Here is a 20,639-nt window from a genome sequence, read left to right as displayed (position 1 = left end):
CGTTGCTTAAAAGGTCCGACAGGAAACAATGAGTCGAGCACTTGATCGGGGCAGAACATTCATACTTTGTTGTCAGTCGTAAGAAGAAGTCTGATTTTTGCAATTTATTTAGATTTTTTTCAGGGTTGAATTAGTAGTCTTCTTCCGCTCACCCCACTGCTGTTTCATTGTGACACATATGCCTCCTATTGCCCCCTGTGGGGTGGCGGGAGTACTGCATACATGAGCAAACCACATTTCAATCAATCAATCAATCAATCAATCAATGTTTATTTATATAGCTCTAAATCACAAGTGTCTCAAAGGGCTGTACAAGCCACAACGACATCCTCGGTACAGAGCCCACATACGGGCAAGGAAAACTCACCCCAGTGGGACGTCAATGTGAATGACTATGAGAAACCTTGGAGAGGACCGCATATGTGGGTAACCCCCCCCCCCCCCTCTAGGGGAGACCGAAAGCAATGGATGTCGAGTGGGTCTGACATAATAACATTTGAATGTTTGTACTCCATGGCGCTCGTGTGTTGTATTCCAGATTAGTTGTATGGGTGTGGTGGTGATCCAATGAAGATCATGCTTTTATGGTGTTTGGGTTTTGTGGGATAACAGTTTCAGGATTAAAATTAATTTATTGGTGAATCAAAGCAGTAAATTGAAGTGAATTGTAATGTTGTGTAAAAAAGTGTTTTTTTTTCTGTTGTTCAGAACTTTCAAGATGAGATGGTCCTGCAGCCAGAGGGGGTCCAGTGGCTGTCCTGGAGTCTGGAGCAGGTGGCGATGATGCTGGGTGCTCGTTTCCCTCAGGACCACATTTGGGTGGTACGAGCGTCACGCATGTACTTACACAAGTTCAGCTCCTACCACAACTTTGTGGAGAGTAACTTGTTTGGAGCACCACAACACGAACCGTACTCACACAACGCTGGAGCTCTTCACCACCTCAGGTTGTTAGTCTTCTTTCACATTTTAGTGATAACTTGTTTTTGACAAAGTATCCATGTGTACATGAAACAACATTTATTTAATCGGATCATCATTCAGATGAGAATGTTAATGTGTATATGGACCCTGAAAAAAATTATCTGATTATGATGTGTATTTTCATGCATCTCACCTTAAATCGGAATACTTTACTTTGACATGCGCAGAACCTAACATAACAAAAAGGTGTTATTATTTCTGCTATGACGCCATCTTTTGGACGAGTTTGCTCACTGCAAATGCTGAAGAAGCATTAGCTTTCCACTGTAAACAAACAAGGTTTTGTGCATTTCTGCTTGTTCGGCGTTATCACTGTATTTATTTATAATTTTTTCCTTCTGTTCACTACTTTTGTTTTACCTCTTTTTTTTTAATGGAGCTGTTTTGTGCTTTTTATGTTGTGATTAGGTACGGGTTGCGGTGCGTCTTCAAGTTTCAACATTGTGTGTGTGTGTTTGAGGCTAGCATTTAGCACTTGGAGTAAATAGTGTCGTGAATAAAACAACTCGCTGGCTGAGACGACAACTGGATCTTTTATTGTTAAGTTAAAGATAAAGGACCAATGATTGTCACACACACACACTATGTGTGGCAAAATTTGTCCTCTGAATTCGACCCATCCCCTTGTTCACCCCCTGGGAGGTGAGGGGAAGCAGTGAGCAGCAGCTGTGCCGCGCCCAAGAATCATTTTTGGTGATTTAACCCCCAGTTCCAACCCTTGCATTGTTACATCGACACATGACACTCCATACCAAACTTTTGTTTTTGCTAGTCTCGTTTTAAAGCAACAAACTCAACAGTATATAACGCTACGTCTGTACATGTGGAATGTGGGAGACAGCAGCAAGACAATTGCTTCATTCCGATACCATTTAATTTAGTCACAGCTCCACCACCAAAGTAAAGCCGACATCAAAAACATGCGCAGTAAGGATAATTCTAACCCAAATTTCGGAAGATGTGTTTTCATGTGCTACAATCCGAAAGACTATGGGCATTGACCACCACCCGTCTCGATCGGAATGACATTTTGATCCGAACGTGTTATGGGGTCAGAATATTCTGAATAGCATGTTTACATGAAGCATTTTTATTCCGGTTAGGCTTTTAATCCGATTAAATGTGTCCATGTGCACATAGCTATAATGAAGGTAAGTTGGACATATTTCAATGTACTTCAAAACTTTAATAATTAATATACTATTAGTACTACACTAGCATACTACAAGTACTATACTAGCATAATACGTTTACTACAGTAGCATGCTATCAATACTACACTAGCATACTACTAGTACTATACTAGCATGCTACTTATACCATAACAGCATAATCCTTGTACTATACCAGGGTTTCCCGCAGCGTTTTGTTCTTAAGGCGGCCGCCTTAACAACAAAGAGCCACCGCCTAAACTAAAGTCGTAACAAGCTGCACCGCTTAGTTCTGCCTCTGCCTCTGACAGTACGTCTCTGCAGCCCCCAGCATTGTCCCATCCACAGAACCATCTGATTGGTTACACGCAGAGCGGTAACACCCAATCAGCAGTGCGTATTCAGAGCGCATGTAACAGCCAATCAGTAGTGCATATTCAGAGCACACAATCAGCAGTGCGTATTCAGAGCGCATGGAATCAGTGCTCCTGCGGTGGGGTGAGCAGATAGGTGTTTAGCAGGTAAGCATAAGGCAGCGGACTCTCCCCAAATTATAATAAACACCTCCCAGTCAACTACTAGTAACATCACTATGAGCCCGTTGACGTTCTAGAAACATAAGCGGCAGCTCAGCTCGCTCGCAGTCCTTGAGATGAAGGCTAATTAGCTATAACGTTAACTCACTGTGCGGTGTGTGCGTGTATATGTGTGTTATGGACAGCAAAGCCCTGTCTGTCTGAGGGAAAGACAAGCATTATTGACCTACAGTTAACAACAAAGTTATTTCACTGTACCTTTTACTGTTATTGAGCTGTGTTGAAGCAGCAAAAAAACAACAATATGTTAAATTAAGAGTTTCCTAAAGCTGTCTCTGATAGTTTATATAATAATGTAACTGCATCATAACATCATGCATGAACTCTATGGTGTTCAGGGATGAATAGTCTCTCCTATTGCTATTGTTCTATTTTTTTCAGCTAGTTACATTAATCATTAGTAATGTAGCAGCCTAGTTTTGAATGACTGCTATCACATGTTGATAAAAATATAACATTTACATAATAAAAATCAACTACAGGCTTCCCAAATGCTGTAATAAATTAAGCATGATGAGTTGAACATATGTCAGCATGTGGCCCCACTTTTAACTCTTTTTCAAACGCTTATTGCAAACGCTTACTTACAGTAAGTCAATTTGACTTAGTAAGTCATTTTGACTTAGTAAGTCACTATTTTGACTTCGTAAATTACTAAGTCAAAATAGTGACTTACTAAGTCATAATAATGACATACTTAGTATCGCAGGTAACTAGGACTGTTTTGTTTATACTTTACGGAATAAATATCGAGCTATATATCGTATATCACTATTCAGCAAATGGAGCGTAAAACAACGAGGTGGAGACGTGATGGTGACAGGCCAAGTTACACCAATCCTTACACCCACCCACCACCTTCCCCGGTCCGTCTGCCTGGAGAGACACCACCTTAACTAACACATTTTCTGGGGGAAACACTGTATACTATTAGCATTACATGAGTAGACTATTAGTACTAGACTAGTATAGTACAAGTACTTTACTAGCATACTACTAGTACTACACTAGCACTAGACAAGTATTCTACTAATATACTACTAGTATTATACAACAATAGTACTAGTACTACACAAGCATACTACTAGTAGTACTCTAGCATACTAATATACTGTAGTAGTTGTAATAGTTGTTGGGGTCACATTTCCAGAAAGTTAAGGAATTCTCCCATCACAATCATATTTACTGTGTATATTCTGAGAACTAGCATCCCCTACAGTGGACGTGAGTTAAAAGTTGTCAGAGTTATAGTTATCCATCCATCCATATTCTACAGCTTGTCCCTCCCTGGGTCACGGGGGAGGCTCGAGTTATACAAAACACAATTAAGTGTCCACTGTAGAGGACCCTGACTCTCAGGAGGTTTAAATGTCAATGAAGGATCTGTCATACCTTACAAGTTTTACTTCACCAAATGTGTAAACACAAACACAAATGTGTAAACACAAACAATACGTTTACTCTGGTCCAAGGTCATTTATACAACAGGAGCAGTCAGCTGTTTTTTAAGAAATGTTAGTCAAAGATCATCTATATGACAAGGCGTTAGTGTTTTCAGGAATGTGCCGCAAAAATGTGAACGTCTCTCCCAAGTTTATAACCGAATTTGAGGTCGGTGTGATGTCATTTTCGGGCCGCCAATTATTAAAAGTGTTGTGAATACTTTGCAAACTATAAACTTTCCAATGAGGTAAATAACCGTAAATGACCTTTTATTCTGAAAAATTTATTTGTGGCTATTTACTGTTAATACAGGAATGTTGTCGAAGTCAAAAAAACAAAACAATACAGGATTATTGTGCAAATTAAAAAAAAAACATTTTAAAGGCCTACTGAAACCCACTACTACCAACCACGCAGTCTGATAAGTTTATATATCAAGGATGAAATCTTAACATTGCAACACATGCCAATACGGCCGGGTTAACTTATGAAGTGCAATTTTAAAATTCCCGCCACACTTCCGGTTGAAAAACTCCTTTGGATATGATTTATGCGCGTGACGTCACAAAAGCAACGGAAGTGGTTGGACCCCATCGGACCCGATAGAAAAGCCTCTTGTTTTCTTTGACAAAATTCCACAGTATTCTGGACATCTGTGTTGGTGAATCTTTTGCAATTTGTTTAATGAACAATGGAGGCTGCAAAGAAGAACGTTGTAGGTGGGATCGATCGGTGTCTTAGCGGCTAAGTACAATACTTACAGCAACACAACAAGGACTACTTACTACGCCTAGCCGATGCTTCCCGCCAAACCCACGGATGAAGTCCTTCGTCGCGCCGTTGATCGCTGGAATGCAGGTGAGCACGGCTGTTGATGGGAAGATGAGGGCTGGCTGGCGTAGGTGGAGCGCTAATGTTTTATCATAGTTCTGTGAGGTCCGGTTGCTAAGTTGCTAAATTAGCCTTAGCGTCGTTAGCAACAGCATTTTTAAGCCTTACCAGGCTGAGAATTTTTAACCGTGTAGTTACATGTACATGGTTTAATAGTATTGTTGGTCTTCTGTCTATCCTTCCAGTCAGGGGTTTATTTATTTTGTTTCTATCTTCATTTGAGAACGATGCTATCACGTTAGCTCAGTAGCTAAGTGTGTCACCGATGTATTGTCTTGGAGATAAAAGTCACTTTAAATGTCCATTTCGCGTGCTCGACTCTCATTTTCAAGAGGATATAGTATCCGAGGTGGTTTAAAATACAAATCCGTGATCCACAATAGAAAAATGAGAGAGTACATAGTTCTGTGAGGTCCGGTTGCTAAGTTGCTAAATTAGCCTTAGCGTCGTTAGCAACAGCATAGTTAAGCCTTACCAGGCTGAGAATTTTTAACCGTGTAGTTACATGTACATGTACATGGTTTAATAGTATTTTTGATCTTCTGTCTATCCATCCAGTCAGGGTTTTTTTTTATTTAGTTTCTATCTGCATTTGAGACTGCTATGCTATCACGTTGGCTACGTAGCTAGGTTAGCTTCTATTTTTTTTTAGCTTCGAAAAGCTGAATATTATTAATCGTGTATTTACATGTTCATGGTTTAATAGTATTTTTGATCTTCTGTCTATCCATCCAGTCAGGGTTTTTTTATTTAGTTTCTATCTGCATTTGAGACTGATGCTATCACGTTGGCTACATTGCTAGGTTAGCTTCTATTTTTTTTAGCTTCGCAAAGCTGAATATTATTAATCGTGTATTTACATGTTCAGTCACTGTGAATGTCCATTTCGCGTTCTCGACTCTCATTTTCAAGAGGATATCTGAGGTGGTTTAAAATACAAATCTGCGATCTACAATAGAAAAAGGAGACAGTGTGGAATCCAATGAGCCAGCTTGTACCTAAGTTACGGTCAGAGCGAAAAAAGATACGTCCATCACTGCCTCTCAAGTCCTTCACTGTAACGTTCCTCATCTACGAATCTTTCATCCTCGCTCAAATTAATGGGGTAATCGTCACTTTCTCGGTCCGAATCTCTCTCGCTCCATTGTAAACAATGGGGAATTGTGAGGAATACTAGCTCCTGTGACGTCACGCTACAGGCAAGGCTTTTTTTACCAGCGAGCAAAAGTTGCGATCTTTATCGTCAATTTTCTCTACTAAATCCTTTCAGCAAAAATATGGCAATATCGCGAAATGATCAAGTATGACACATAAAATGGATCTGCTATTCCCGTTTAAATAAAAAAAATTCATTTCAGTAGGCCTTTAATGCAGCGCAATAGGTCTATTTTTTTATTTTATTTCATCATTATGGTAGATTTCTTGACTTTTGATATATGTTAGCATTTATTTGGCGAACATTGGTTCAATTTCCATTGCATCTCAGGTGAGCGGGAGTCTACCCCAGCTGACTTTATACACCAGGACTGGTTAGCTGACAGAGGTTGATAAAATAAGCGTTCCTAGTGTTGAGCTCCGTGTTAAAGATTCCAATCCTCTCCCTCCTGACTGTGAGGCCAAAGGACACCACTGTACAAAATCTCTGACTTCTTTCTTGTGGAACTTGTTCAACTGAAAGTTGATTTTGAGTCTGATCTGGCTTGCAGGGCGCTGCTGAGCCACGCTATGGCACGAGCCGGCCTGCCGAATGGCTTCCATCCACAAGGAGACACTGCAAGCATCCCAGCAGGGTTTTCTTTGACCGTAGTAGGTTTCAGCAAAGGCTGCGTGGTCCTAAACCAGATGCTGTGTGAGTTGGGCGGCGCACGGGCAGACCGGCAGATGCGGGACTTTGTCCAAAGCATCTCGGACATGTTCTGGCTGGACGGTGGACACCCAGGAGGAAGTGAAACCTGGGTGACGGACAAGCAGGTGCTACGCCAGCTGGCCAACAGCAAAATTGGCATCCACGTACATGTTACCCCGTACGAGGTGCGTGACCCCATGCGGGCTTGGGTCGGTCGTGAGCACAGAAGCTTCATCAAGACCCTAGAAGAGTTTGGAGCGAGTCCGTTCCACAAAATCCACTTTGAAGATGAACCACCTTCGCTTGAAAATCACTTCAGGGTCATCCAGGATTTCTGACTAATTAAGTAAAGTTGCATGTGCTGAAAAAACATGTATATTCATATTACATGTCTGCTCAAAGCTCGTCATCTAAAGAATCTACAAAGTATCATTGAATCTTACTCTTTTAATTCTTTTTTTTACTACACTCTTCTTTTTGCAAAACTCGTACAATATAAAAATTACAATGTACGACATGAAGTCCACCTATTTGTACTTTTGCTTTCATAAGCATTTATTATAAATATATATATATATATATATATATATATATATATATATATATATATATATATATATATATATATATATATATATATATATATATATTACATTGTACAACATTAACACGTATTTGTACTTTTTCATATATATACAAAACCAGTTAAGTTGACACCTTGTGTAAATAAAAACCTAATACACTGATTTGCAAACCCTTTTAAATCTATATTCAATTGAATACACTGCAAAGACAAGATACTTAACGTTCGAACTGGAAAACTTAATATTTTGCAAATATTTGCTCATTTGGAATTTGATGCCTGCAACATGTTTCAAAAAAGCTGGCACAAGTGACAAAAAAGACTGAGAAAGTTGAGGAATGTTCATCAAACACTTATTTGGAACATCCCACAGGTGAACAGGCTCATTGGGAACAGGTGGGTGCCATGATTGGGTATTCTTCCATGAAATGCTCAGTCATTCACAAACAAGGATAGAGCGAGGGTCACCACTTTGTGAACAAATGCATGAGCAAATTGTTTAAGAACAACATTTCTCAACCAGCTATTGGATAGGATAGGATATGATATGACTTTATTGTCATTGCACAAGTACAACGAAACTATTGCAAGGAATTTAGGGATTTCACCATCTACGGTCATATCAAAAGGTTCAGCGAATTTGGAAAAATCCCTACACGTAAGTAGCAAGGCTGAAAACCAACAATGAATGCCCTTGACCTTCGATGCCTCAGGAGGTACTGCATCAAAAAACAACATCAGTGTGTAAAGGATATCACCACATGGGCTCAGGAACACTTCCTAAAACCACTGTCAGTAACTACAGTTCGTCACTACATCTGTAAGTGCAAGTTAAAACTCTACTATGCAAAGCCATTTATCAACAACACCCAGAAACACCGCCGGCTTTGCTGGGCCCGAGCTCATCTAAGATGGACTGATGTAAGGTAGGTAGGTAGGTCTTGTCATTGCACAAGTACAACGAATGCAAAGTGGAAAAGTAATCTGTGGTCCGGGGAGTCCACATTTCAAATTGTTTTTGAAACTGTGGACGTTGTGTCCTCCGGAACAAAGAGGAAAAGAATCATCCGGATTGTTATAGGCGCAAAGTTCAAAAGTCAGCATCTGTGATGGTATGGGGGTGTATTAGTGCCCAAGGCATGGGTAACTTACACATCTGTGAAGGCACCATTAATGCTGAAAGGTACATACAGGTTTTGGAGCAAAATACACTATATTGCCAAAAGTATTTGGCCACCTGCCTTGACTCACATATGAACTTGAAGTGCCATCCCATTCCTAAGCCATAGTGTTTAATATGATGTCGGTCCACCTTTTGCAGCTATTACAGCTTCAACTCTTCTGGGAAGGCTGTCCACAAGGTCGCGGAGTGTGTACCGTATTTTTCGGACTATAAGTCGCTCCGGAGTATAAGTCGCACCGGCCGAAAATGCATAATAAAGAAGGAACAAAACATATATAAGTCGCACTGGAGTATAAGTCGCATTTTTGGGGGAAATTTATTTGATAAAAGCCAACACCAAGAATAGACATTTGAAAGGCAATTTAAAATAAATGAAGAATAGTGAACAACAGGCTGAATAAGTGTACGTTATATGAGGCATAAATAACCAACTGAGAACGTGCCTGGTATGTTAACGTAACATATTATGGTAAGAGTCATTCAAATAACTAACATATAGAACATGCTATACGTTTACCAAACAATCTGTCACTCCTAATCGCTAAATCCCACGAAATCTCATACGTCTAGTCTCTTACGTGAATGAGCTAAATAATATTATTTGATATTTTACGGTAATGTGTTAATAATTTCACACATAAGTCGCTCCTGAGTATAAGTCAGTCCAAACTATGAAAAAAAATGTGACTTATAGTTCGAAAATACGGTATATAGGAATTTTCGACCAGTCTTCCAAAAGCACATTGGTAAGGTCCTGATGTTGGTCGAAAAGGCCTGGCCCTCAGAACACTTTTGAGATGAATTATAACGGAGACTATCGAGTTCAGGTCAGGACTCCACACCAGACTCTGTTATCCATGTCTTTATGGATCTTGCTTTGTGCACTGGTACACAGTCATGTTGGAAGAGGAAGGGGCCCGCTCCAAACTGTTCCCACAAGGTTGGGAGCATTGCCGTTGTTAGGCCTAAAATATTCTTAAGCCCCCCTAAATAATTTAGTGTTATATTTTCTTTTCTTTTCTTTTTTTTACAAATACATGCCGACATATTCATTATAAAGTGGCCCGAATATGAGTTTAAATAAATAATCATATAACCTGTCATTATTCACTCAGTTTCCCCTCACTTTATAGCGTAAGGTATACAGCCCCTTTAGTGCGTCGATATCCAATCCATTCCACTTGTTCATATAGAAAATGCCCACATCACTCAAAATCCAGTCCACATTTTCTCTGCGACCTTGCTTGCGGTCCTGCGGGTGTGCAGCTTTGAAGCACACAGCGCTGCAGAACAAGAACGTGAACGGAGGCAAAATGGACATAAGAAACTTTCATGAAAGTAAGTATTCATCACTGCTTGTAATAAAATGTATTAGCTCCACCTTACACCAGGTCTGTGTTTGACAAATAAAAACCTGTCTAGCACACTATACAACCTCTGTGCACGTTGTTCATTTGTTGTTTTGCAGGCAAAAGTTACATTCCCGCTCTAAAACAATGCTGCTACTTAAATAGATAGTTAGCCTGAAATGCATCATGAAGGTCCTGGTTATTTATAAAGTTAAATATGCACTCTTTTTTACCATTTGTTATCTTTGGGGTTATTCCTTCTGGAGCATCAGCTGTGTTTCTCACTTTACACATGGAGGAGAACAGGAGCTGAGCTCATTCACGTATGACTATCATCAGTAGATAATAATAATAATCACTCCACAACCCCTATTGACCTGTAGGAGTCAGGGCGGAGGAGCACAGAAAGTGAGAGGGGAGAGGCCTCTACTGGAAAGGTGAGTAGGAGAATAATGATACATATAAATAAATATTTTAAGAATTGTTCGATAAGCCATTTGTTTTTATTTCTGGGTGGATCATGTTGACTATTGGTCCTCCTAATTGTCAATCATTCTAGTGATGTTACGTAAGGACATATATATATATATATATATATATATATATATATATATGTTGACTATTGGTCCTCCTAATTGTCAATCATTCTAGTGATGTTACGTAAGGACATATATATATATATATATATATATATATATATATATATATATATATATATATATATATATATATATATATATATATATATATATATAATTTATTTATATAATAGATTTATTTGTAATCTACTTTACATTTGATTGCAAATCTCAAAGTGCTACAGAATTATAACTGGCGTTGTTAGGCCTATTTTGGCGTTGTAATAAATGAATAAATAAAAAATGGCTTATCGATAAGCCATTTGTTTTATTTGATATACTGTGTATATATATATATATATATATATATATATATATATATATATATATATATATATATATATATATATATATATATATATATATATGTATTAGGGGTGGGCAAGTTAATGCGTTAATTTCGAGTTAACCCATCAATCTATTAACGCCGACAATTATTTTATCGCGCATTTGCGTATGTTGTTTACATGCTTTTATTTTGTTAACGCCTATTGCTGGTTCCTGCGGAAAAGGAAAGAGAATGCGGAAGAAAACAAAACATCAAGACGCACCATCGCACGAAGAATACACAAGTTGTATGAAAAGGAGAGGACTGTAAAAGTGACAACTTTACAACGTGCAGCTGTAGTTGCTCGGACATCAAGCGGTAACCATAATTACCTCGGAGTTACAGTGCATTATATTGATGAAAAGTGGGTGCTGCATTCACATGCTCTGTCTATAATGAAAACAGGAGCGGCATTATGCTGAAATATGCGCGGGGCACTTCACTGAAGTTATACAGCAGTGGAATTTGACAGATAAAGTCACCACACTAAGCACGGATAGTGCACGAAATACAAACCCCGTTTTCATATGAGTTGGGCAATTGTGTTAGATGTAAATATAAACGGAATACAATGATTTGCAAATCATTTTCAACCCATATTCAGTTGAATATGCTACAAAGACAACATATTTGATGTTCAAACTGATAAACTTTTTTTTTTTGCAAATCATTAACTTTAGAATTTGATGCCAGCAACACGTGACAAAGAAGTTGGGAAAGGTGGCAATAAATACTGACAAAGTTGAGGAATGCTCATCAAACACTTATTTGGAACATCCCACAGGTGAACAGGCAAATTGGGAACAGGTGGGTGCCATGATTGGGTATAAAAGTAGATTCCATGAAATGCTCAGTCATTCACAAACAATTGTCAACAAATGCGTGAGCAAATTGTTGAACAGTTTAAGAAAAACTTTTCTCAACCAGCTATTGCAAGGAATTTAGGGATTTTACCATCTACGGTCCGTAATATCATCAAAGGGTTCAGAGAATCTGGAGAAATCACTGCACGTAAGCAGCTAAGCCCGTGACCTTCGATCCCTCAGGCTGTACTGCATCAACAAGCGACATCAGTGTGTAAAGGATATCTCTACATGGGCTCAGGAACACTTCAGAAACCCACTGTCAGTAACTACAGTTGGTCTCTACATCTGTAAGTGCAAGTTAAAACTCTCCTATGCAAGGCGAAAACCGTTTATCAACAACACCCAGAAACGCAGTCGGCTTCGCTGGGCCTGAGCTCATCTAAGATGGACTGATACAAAGTGGAAAAGTGTTCTGTGGTCTGACAAGTCCACATTTCAAATTGTTTTTGGAAACTGTGGACGTCGTGTCCTCAGGACCAAAGAGGAAAAGAACCATCCAGATTGTTATAGGCGCAAAGTTGAAAAGCCAGCATCTGTGATGGTATGGGGGTGTATTAGTGCCCAAGACATGGGTAACTTACACATCTGTGAGGGCGCCATTAATGCTGAAAGGTACATACAGGTTTTGGAGCAACATATGTTGCCATCCAAGCAACGTTACCATGGACGCCCCTGCTTATTTCAGCAAGACAATGCCAAGCCACGTGTAACATCAACGTGGCTTCGCTGAAAGTGTGAGTAAGACGCTTGATAACTAACTTTTAAGTGCAGCTTTCAGCGAAGAATTTATTTACTCTTAAGTCAACTCTTAGCAGACTTCTTAGGAGTAATTCTGAGAAGCTTGATAAGTACGGCCCCAGATCTGTCTCCCATTGAAAATTTGAAGCGTAAAATACCACAACGGAGACCCGGGACTGTTGAACAACTTAAGTTGTAAATTAAGCGAGAATGGGAAATAATTCCACCTGAAAAGCTTTAAAAACTGGTCTCCTCAGTTCCCAAACATTTACTGAATGTTGTTCAAAGGAAAGGCGCCAACTTTTTTGCAATACGTTGCTGCCATTAAATTCTAAGTTAATAATTATTTGCACAAAAAAAACAAGTTTCTCAGAACATTAAATATCTTGTCCTTGCAGTTTATTCAATTGAATATAAGTTGAAAAGGATTTGCAAATCATTGTATTCTGTCTTTATTTACAAATTACACAACATGCCAACTTCACTGGTTTTGTATATATATATATATATATATATATATATATATATATATATATATATATATATATATATATACATATATATATATGTAAATATAAATATATATACATATATAAATATGCATTAATGAAGTTATTTCATATCTATATATAAGTATGTATAGTACTGCATAAAGTACAAGTATTTGAACTGTCATTACATAATTTGATCTGACCAAAGCAATTTATTTACACTTAATGCTAATTTGTTCGTATTTTCCATCCATCCATCCATTTTCTACCGCTTGTCCCTTTCGGGGTCGCATGCTTATTAAAAATTTAGTTATTTCATCAGCAGTGTGACAAAATGTCCCCAAAAGTTTGTTTGAAAATAAAACCATCAAATGTGTGGAATCAAACAACAAAGGACTTTTATTACTTACAAATCTTTAATGAGCGTTTTGCACTTGTGTAAATAGCATGTGCTTGGTCATGATGAAGTTGTTTTCTTACAGTCCGATTGCTCATACAAAGTATTTCTGGAACATTGGCTTGTGCTTATGGTCGCTCGGTGTCAAACATCTGTCAATCATAAAAGCTGAAGAGGGAAGAAGTTACAACAAAATAGCAAACAAAAATGTAACAATTAAGAACTGCTGTGGAACAAATCCATCTTCTTTATGTCGCTGTCTACAGGAACAACTTCTTGTTGGAACAACTTTCTGTGTCGCTGGTCAAACGTGACCATGAGGTTTAAAAGACACAAGCATCTTTTTTCACACATTCTCCGCAATATTCCAAGTAAAATATGACAATACAGTACAACACAGACTTTGGAACAATAAATCAAATTGAAACAATGGAACTCATTTTGGTGTCTTGAATGTCTCACCATAGCAACGGCATGCAGCTGTTTACCTGCTCTCTTTTCTACGTGCTCATCAACACATCCTAACATCAGCAGCATCTGCTTCCTTCTAGAACCTTCCAATCATCAGAATCAGAATCAGATCAGATTCTGATTCTGTCTATATATAAGTATGTATAGTACTGCATAAAGTACAAGTATTTGAACTGTCATTACATAATTTGATCTGACCAAAGCAATTTATTTACACTGATTGCTAATTTGTTCGTATTTTCCATCCATCCATCCATTTTCTACCGCTTGTCCTTTTGGGGGTCGCACACTTTGACTTCCCAGCACCACCAGAAAAGTATGATCGCTTCCAACAATCCATGCATGGATAACAACAAATCATATCAAGTCAGAGTCCAGCACATAAATATAAATACTTAACGACAGTATAGGAATGAAAAGCTGTTCATCAAAGTACAAACGTCATCATTGCAATATTCCTAGAGTCAGAAGTGCTAAATCCGGTTTCATTTCTGCAGGTGCATTAATAATACACAATTAACATATTGATAGTAATTTATCACCTGAGAAAATAAAGGCTTTTATATGCGTAACCATCTTAGAGCGGAAACTTTAAAATTATTTTCTTAAAACCCTGAGCTAAATGCTCCAAACCTTGCATTACACTGTGTACGTTGTGTTTTTCATGTGGCACGGTTGAAGTTTAGATATAATAAGAGTAAGAAGTACAAATAGAAAAGATTCAAGCTAAGCAGCGTTTCCCTCATTGCACATCAAATATAAAGAAGCAGATACAAAAACGAATCAATAGTCATTTTTACTGACTAGCATCAATAGTAATCAATTGTCAGGTTGGCTGATCAATAATGTGATTATCTTTGCTGCTGGTAATTTTGTCATATGGTATAAATACACTTAAAATACATTAAAAACTTTCTCATAAGTCAGCGTCTCCAAGAAGCCCCTCCTCGTCCACGCGGAATCTTTTAGCACGCGGCGACTCCAGGAAGTTCTCCTTGTCCTCGGGGTCCTCAGGGGCCGCCCACTTAGCGCCAAGACTCCTCTCACGCACGCCGCGGGTGCCGGTGGGTTCAGGACTTGTGCAAGGCTGCTGCTGCCAAAGCCAAGGATGACCGATACACTCTGAAGCACTTGGTCGATCTCTGTAGTACACAAAAGTATGTTTACTACCTAGTACCATCCTTACAAAACATATAAAGTATACAAAGTAAAACATTTACTATATACAGTACTACTATTCTAACAAAACACTATAAAATAAAAAAAAGGGTACGCACGCTCATTCACACGCGTGTGAATGAAACTCAGTGCAAAATCTGAAAATCTTACCAAACTACACTTTAACACTCAATAAACATGCTCATATTTGTTTATCTGAGTGTTTGAGATCGGTTTATGTGTGGTGATCCCATTAACTGTGCTCCTAAAGGGGAACTGCACCTTTTTTGTATGTGAGACAAGAACACATGTCTTTCTCTTGTCTGTGTTCTCTAAACAGTAAAAAAAAACAAAAAAAAACCTGCTAGCAAGAACCAGCTAACATTGCAGGTAATTAATATTCATCTATTTTGCCTATAAAGCCCAATGAAAAAAAAATCTAAAACCCTCCAACAAGGTAGGTGTGGAAATTATTCAGACCCCTTTAAAATGTTCACTCTTTGTTTCATTGCAGCCATTTGCTAAAATAAAAAAAAGTTAATTGTATTTCTTATTAAACACTCATCACCCCATCTTGACAGAAAAAAACTGAAATGTAGACATTTTTGGAAATGTTTTAAAAAGAAAAACAAATATCACATGGTCATAAGTATTCAAACCCTTTGCTGAGGCACTCATATTTAACTCACATGCTGTCCATGTTTTCTGATCCTCCTTGAGACGGTTATGTTGCTTCATTGGAGTCCAGCTATGTTTAATTAAACTGATTGCACTTGATGAGGAAAGGCACACACATTTCTAAGACCTTACAGCTCACAGTGTATGTCAGAGCAAATGAGAATCATGAGGTAGAAGGAACTGCCCAAGGAACTCAGAGACAGAATTGTGGCAAGGCACAGATCTGGCCAAGGTTACAAAATAATTTCTGCAGAACTCAAGGTACCTAAGAGCACAGTGGCTTCCATAATCCTTAAATGGAAGAGGTTTGGGACGGCCACAACTGTTCCTAGAGCTGGCCGTCCAACTAAACTGAGCAATCGTGGGAGAAGAGCCTTAGTAAGAGAGATAAAGAAGAAGCCAAATATCACTTGTGACTGAGCTCCAGAGATGCAGTTGGGAGTCACGTATCACTGCAGCCCTCTACCAGTTGGGGCTTTATGGCAGAATGGCCCGACGGGAGCCTCTCCTTTGTGCAACACATATGAAAGCCCGCATAGAGTTTGCCAAAAAAATACAAATAGGACTCCCAGACTATTAGAAATAAAATTCTCTGGTCTGCTGAGACCAAGACCAAACTTGTTGGCCTTGGTTAAGAATAAGTAAGGAGAAAACCAGGAACTGCTCATCACCTGCCCAATATAATCCCAACAGTCAACCATGGTGGTGGCAGTATCATGCTATGGGGGTGTCTTTTAGCTGCAGGGAAAGGTCAAATAGTTGCAATTGACAGAAAGATGAATGCGTACAGTATCCTGGAAGAAAATCTGTTCCAGAGTACTCAGGACCTCAGACTGGAACGAAGGTTTACCTTCTAACAAGACAATGACTCTAAGTAAACGGCTAAAATAACAAAAGAGTGGCTTCGGAACAACTCTGTGACCATTCTTGACTGGCACAGCCAGAGCCCTGACCTAAACCCAATTGAGCATCTCAGGAGAGACCTGAAAATGGCTGTTCACCAACATTCACCATCCAACCTGACAGAACTGGAGAAGATCTGCACGTGCAGGTGTGGAAAAACTTGTTGAATCATTCCCAGGAGGAATCATGGCTGTACTAGCTCAAAAGGGTGTTTTTATACAATACAGAGCAATAGGTCTGAATACTTATGACAATGTGATATTTCAGTTTTTCTTTTTTAAAGAATTTGCAAAAAATTATACTTTTGTTTTTTTCTGTCAAGATGGGATGCTGAGTGTACATTAATGATAAATAAAATTAACTTTTGTGATTTTAACAAATGGCTGCAATGAAACAAAGAGTGAAACATTTAAAGGGCTTTGAATACTTTCTGCGCGCACACGCGCACACGCACGCACGCACACGCGCGCACACACACACACACACACACACACACACACACACACACACACACACACACACACACACACACACACACACACACACACACACACACACACACACACACACACACACACACACACACACACACACACAGTCGTGGTCAAAAGTTTACATACATTTGTGAAGGACATAATGTCATGGCTGTTTTGAGTTTCCAATAATTTCTACAACTCTGATTTTTTTGTGATTGAAGCACATACTTATTTGTCACAAAAAACATTCATGAAGTTTGGTTCTTTTATGAATTTAGTATGGGTCTACTGAAAATGTGACCAAATCTGCTGGGTCAAAAGTATACATATATTTAATATTTGGTTACATGTCCCTTGGCAAGTTTCACTGCAATAAGGTGCTTATGGTAGCCATCCACAAGCTTCTGGCAAGCTTCTGGTTTAATTTTTGACAACTCCTCTTGACAAAATTGGTGCAGTTCAGCTAAATGTGTGGGTTTTCTGACATGGACTTGTTTCTTCAGCATTGTCCACATGTCAGGACTTTGGGAAGGCCATTCTAAAACCTTAATTCTAGCCTGATTTAGCCATTCCTTTACCACTTTTGACATGTGTTTGGGGGTCATTGTCCTGTTGGAACACACAACTGCGCCCAAGACCCAACCTTCGGGCAGATGATTTTAGATTGTCCTGAAGAATTTGGAGGTAATCCTCCTTTTTCCTTGTCCCATTTACTCTCTGTAAGGCACCAGTTCCATTGGCAGCAAAACAGGCCCAGAGCATAATACAACCACCACCATGCTTGACGGTAGGTATGGTGTTCCTGGGATTGAAGGCCTCACCTTTTATCCTCCAAACATATTGCTGGGCATTGTGGCCAAACAGCTAAATTTTTGTTTCATCTGACCACAGAACTTTCCTCCAGAAGGTCTTATCTTTGTCAATGTGATCAGCAGCAAACTTTAGACGAGCCTTAAGGTGTTGCTTCTGGAGCAAGAGCTTCCTCCTTGCATGGTAATCTCAGTCCATGGCGATGCAAAACACGCTTGGCTGTGGACACTGACACCTGTGTTCCAGCAGCTTCCAATTCTTTGCAGACCTGCTTTTTGGTGGTTCTCGGTTGACTCTTGATCATCCTGACCAATTTTCTCCCAGCAGCAGGTGATAGCTTGCATTTTCTTCCTGATCGTGGCAGTGACAAAACTGTGCTATGCACTTTATACTTACGAACAATTACCTGCACAGTTGCTCTTTGAAATGGCTCCAAGTGACTTTCCTGAATTGATCAAGTTAATGATTCGTTTTTTCAGATCTGTGCTGAGTTCCTTTGACTTTTCCATTGTCGCATTTGTAACCGAGTCTAATGCCTGCATCACATGAGCCCTATTTAAATGGGCTCAGAGAAGTCAACAGGTGTCGTCAATCATAATCACTCACATGAAGTTAAGAGGCCATGCCATGAAGCTAATTGTATTTGATTGTAACTTTTCTACAACATCAACATTTATCATGTATGTTGCTGTATGTATACTTTTGACCCAGCAGATTTGGTCACATTTTCAGTAGATCCATAATAAATTAATAAAAGAACCAAAATTCATGAATGTTTTTTGTGACAAACAAGTATGTGCTCCAATCACTCTATCACAAAAAAATAAGAGTTGTAGAAATTCATGGAAACTCAAGACAGCCATGACATTATGTCCTTCACAAGTGTATGTAAACTTTTGACCACGACTGTATATATATATATATATATATATATATATATATATATATATATATATATATATATATATATATATAAAATACATGTATTAGGGGTGTGCATCTCTACCTTAAGTGGCGATTCATACATACAGTATGTACAGAATAAACCACATGATCATGTTAGTACATCAGTTGAGGAAAATTTGTAAATTACATTGATAACATTCTGTAATTTGATGTTGGTATTATTATGCACTGATGTATTTAATATTCTGATAGATTAAAAATTAACACCATTAGTTGCATTTTAAAACTCTGCCAGACTCAATTATACCTATTTGACTAATCAACATTACTACATCATTTATTCAGAAAGTATAAATAACGACAAATGAAGACAGAATACTATTAACCGAAACATGTAAGTGTAAAAAAAACAAAAAAACATTATGATTTGTACATTATCAGCATGTGTTTGTTAAATTTTAAAAAAAAGAAAAAAATCTGAAGTTCTATTTATTTTTAAGTTATCATGCCATGATTTTACTAGTCCGGCCCACTTGGGAATAGATTTTCCTTCATGTGGCCTCTGAGCTAAAATATACATTCAATGATAGTTAATGTTAGCTGTCCAGAATGCTACTACACACAAAGCTAATGCGCGGGCACGTTACGTCATTAAATGTTGAAAGTGCCTGTATGAAGCCCACCTTGTCCAAATCTCCACAAGATTGTCCCAATCGTTTGTGCTGCAAACATTTTAGTTTGTAACTTTACAGTTTTTAAGGTATTTTGAAATACAAAACCCAAAACCAGTGAAGTTGGCACATTGTGTAAATTGTAAATAAAAACACAATACAATGATTTGCAAATCCTTTTCAAGCTATATTCAATTGAATAGATTGCAAAGACAAGATACTTAACGTTCGAACTGGTAAACTTTGTTATTTTTTGCAAATATTAGCTCATTTGGAATTTGATGCCTGCAACATGTTTCAAAAAAATCTGGCACAAGTGGCAAAAAAGACTGAGAAAGTTCAGGAATGCTCATCAAACACTTATTTGGAACATCCCACAGGTGAACAGGCTCATTGGGAATAGGTGGGTGCCCTGATTGGGTATAAAAGCAGCTTCCATGAAATGCTCAGTCATTCACAAACAAGGATGGGGCGAGGGTCACCACTTTGCAAATTGTCAAACAGTTTAAGAACAACATTTCTCAACGAGCTATTGCAAGGAATTTAGGTTATTCACCAACCACTGTCTGTAATATCTCAAAAGGTTCAAAGAATCTGGAGAAATCACTGCACGTAAGCAGCAATGTCCGTGACCTTCGATCCCTCTGGCGGTACTGCATCAAAAACCGACATCAGTGTGTACAAGATATCACCACATGGGCTCAGGAACACTTCAGAAAACCACTGTCATTAATTACAGTTCGTCATCTATAAGTGCAAGTTAAAACTCTACTACGCAAAGCAAAAGCCATTTATCAACAACACCCAGAAACGCCGCCGGCTTTACTGGGCCTGAGCTCATCTAAGATAGACTGATGCAAAGTCGAAAAGTGTTCTGTGGTCTGTGGTTTCTCAGTTCGAACAATAACTATATTGTCTTTGCAGTGTACTCAGTTGAATATAAGTTGAAACGGATTTGCAAATCATTTTATTCTGTTTTTATTTACACAACGTGCCAACTCCACTGGTTTTGGGTTTTGTACATTTTCTGACTAATCAAGTCATCCAACCCCCACCTAGTCCAAATAACAGCAAACGTGTTC

At 38.6% G+C, this 20,639-nt stretch overlaps 2 protein-coding genes across 2 annotated transcripts in view; one reads left to right on the top strand and one right to left on the bottom strand.

The window, feature by feature from the left end:
- Positions 1 to 723: 723 nt before the first annotated feature.
- Positions 724 to 7,249, top strand: lg13h2orf69 (linkage group 13 C2orf69 homolog). The gene is made up of 2 exons (XM_062067192.1): positions 724 to 911; positions 6,772 to 7,249. Exons 1-2 carry the CDS (start codon positions 724 to 726, stop codon positions 7,247 to 7,249), a joined length of 666 nt encoding a protein of 221 aa, XP_061923176.1.
- A 6,083-nt stretch (positions 7,250 to 13,332) lies between these two features.
- stk17b (serine/threonine kinase 17b (apoptosis-inducing)) overlaps positions 13,333 to 20,639 on the bottom strand; it is a 79,336-nt gene continuing 72,029 nt past the window's right edge. Inside the window, exon 7 of the mRNA XM_062067826.1 lies at positions 13,333 to 15,097. Within this exon, the coding sequence (XP_061923810.1) occupies positions 14,872 to 15,097 (226 nt within the window). The 3' untranslated portion in view covers positions 13,333 to 14,871. The remainder of the gene's footprint in view (positions 15,098 to 20,639) is intronic.

This window comes from Entelurus aequoreus, linkage group LG13 (assembly GCF_033978785.1).
Source record: "Entelurus aequoreus isolate RoL-2023_Sb linkage group LG13, RoL_Eaeq_v1.1, whole genome shotgun sequence".
In the NCBI taxonomy this organism is placed as follows: domain Eukaryota; kingdom Metazoa; phylum Chordata; class Actinopteri; order Syngnathiformes; family Syngnathidae; genus Entelurus; species Entelurus aequoreus.
The sequence above is the reverse complement of the archived record's forward strand: the minus strand, read 5'-3'. Positions and strand labels throughout refer to the sequence as shown.

Coding starts and splice junctions, on each gene's coding strand:
- lg13h2orf69 (XM_062067192.1), top strand. CDS start 724: ATGGTCCTGCAGCCAGAGGGGGTCCAGTGGCTGTCCTGGAGTCTGGAG. Junction 912..6,771: donor GGAGCACCACAACACGAACC/GTACTCACACAA, acceptor TCTGGCTTGCAG/GGCGCTGCTGAGCCACGCTA.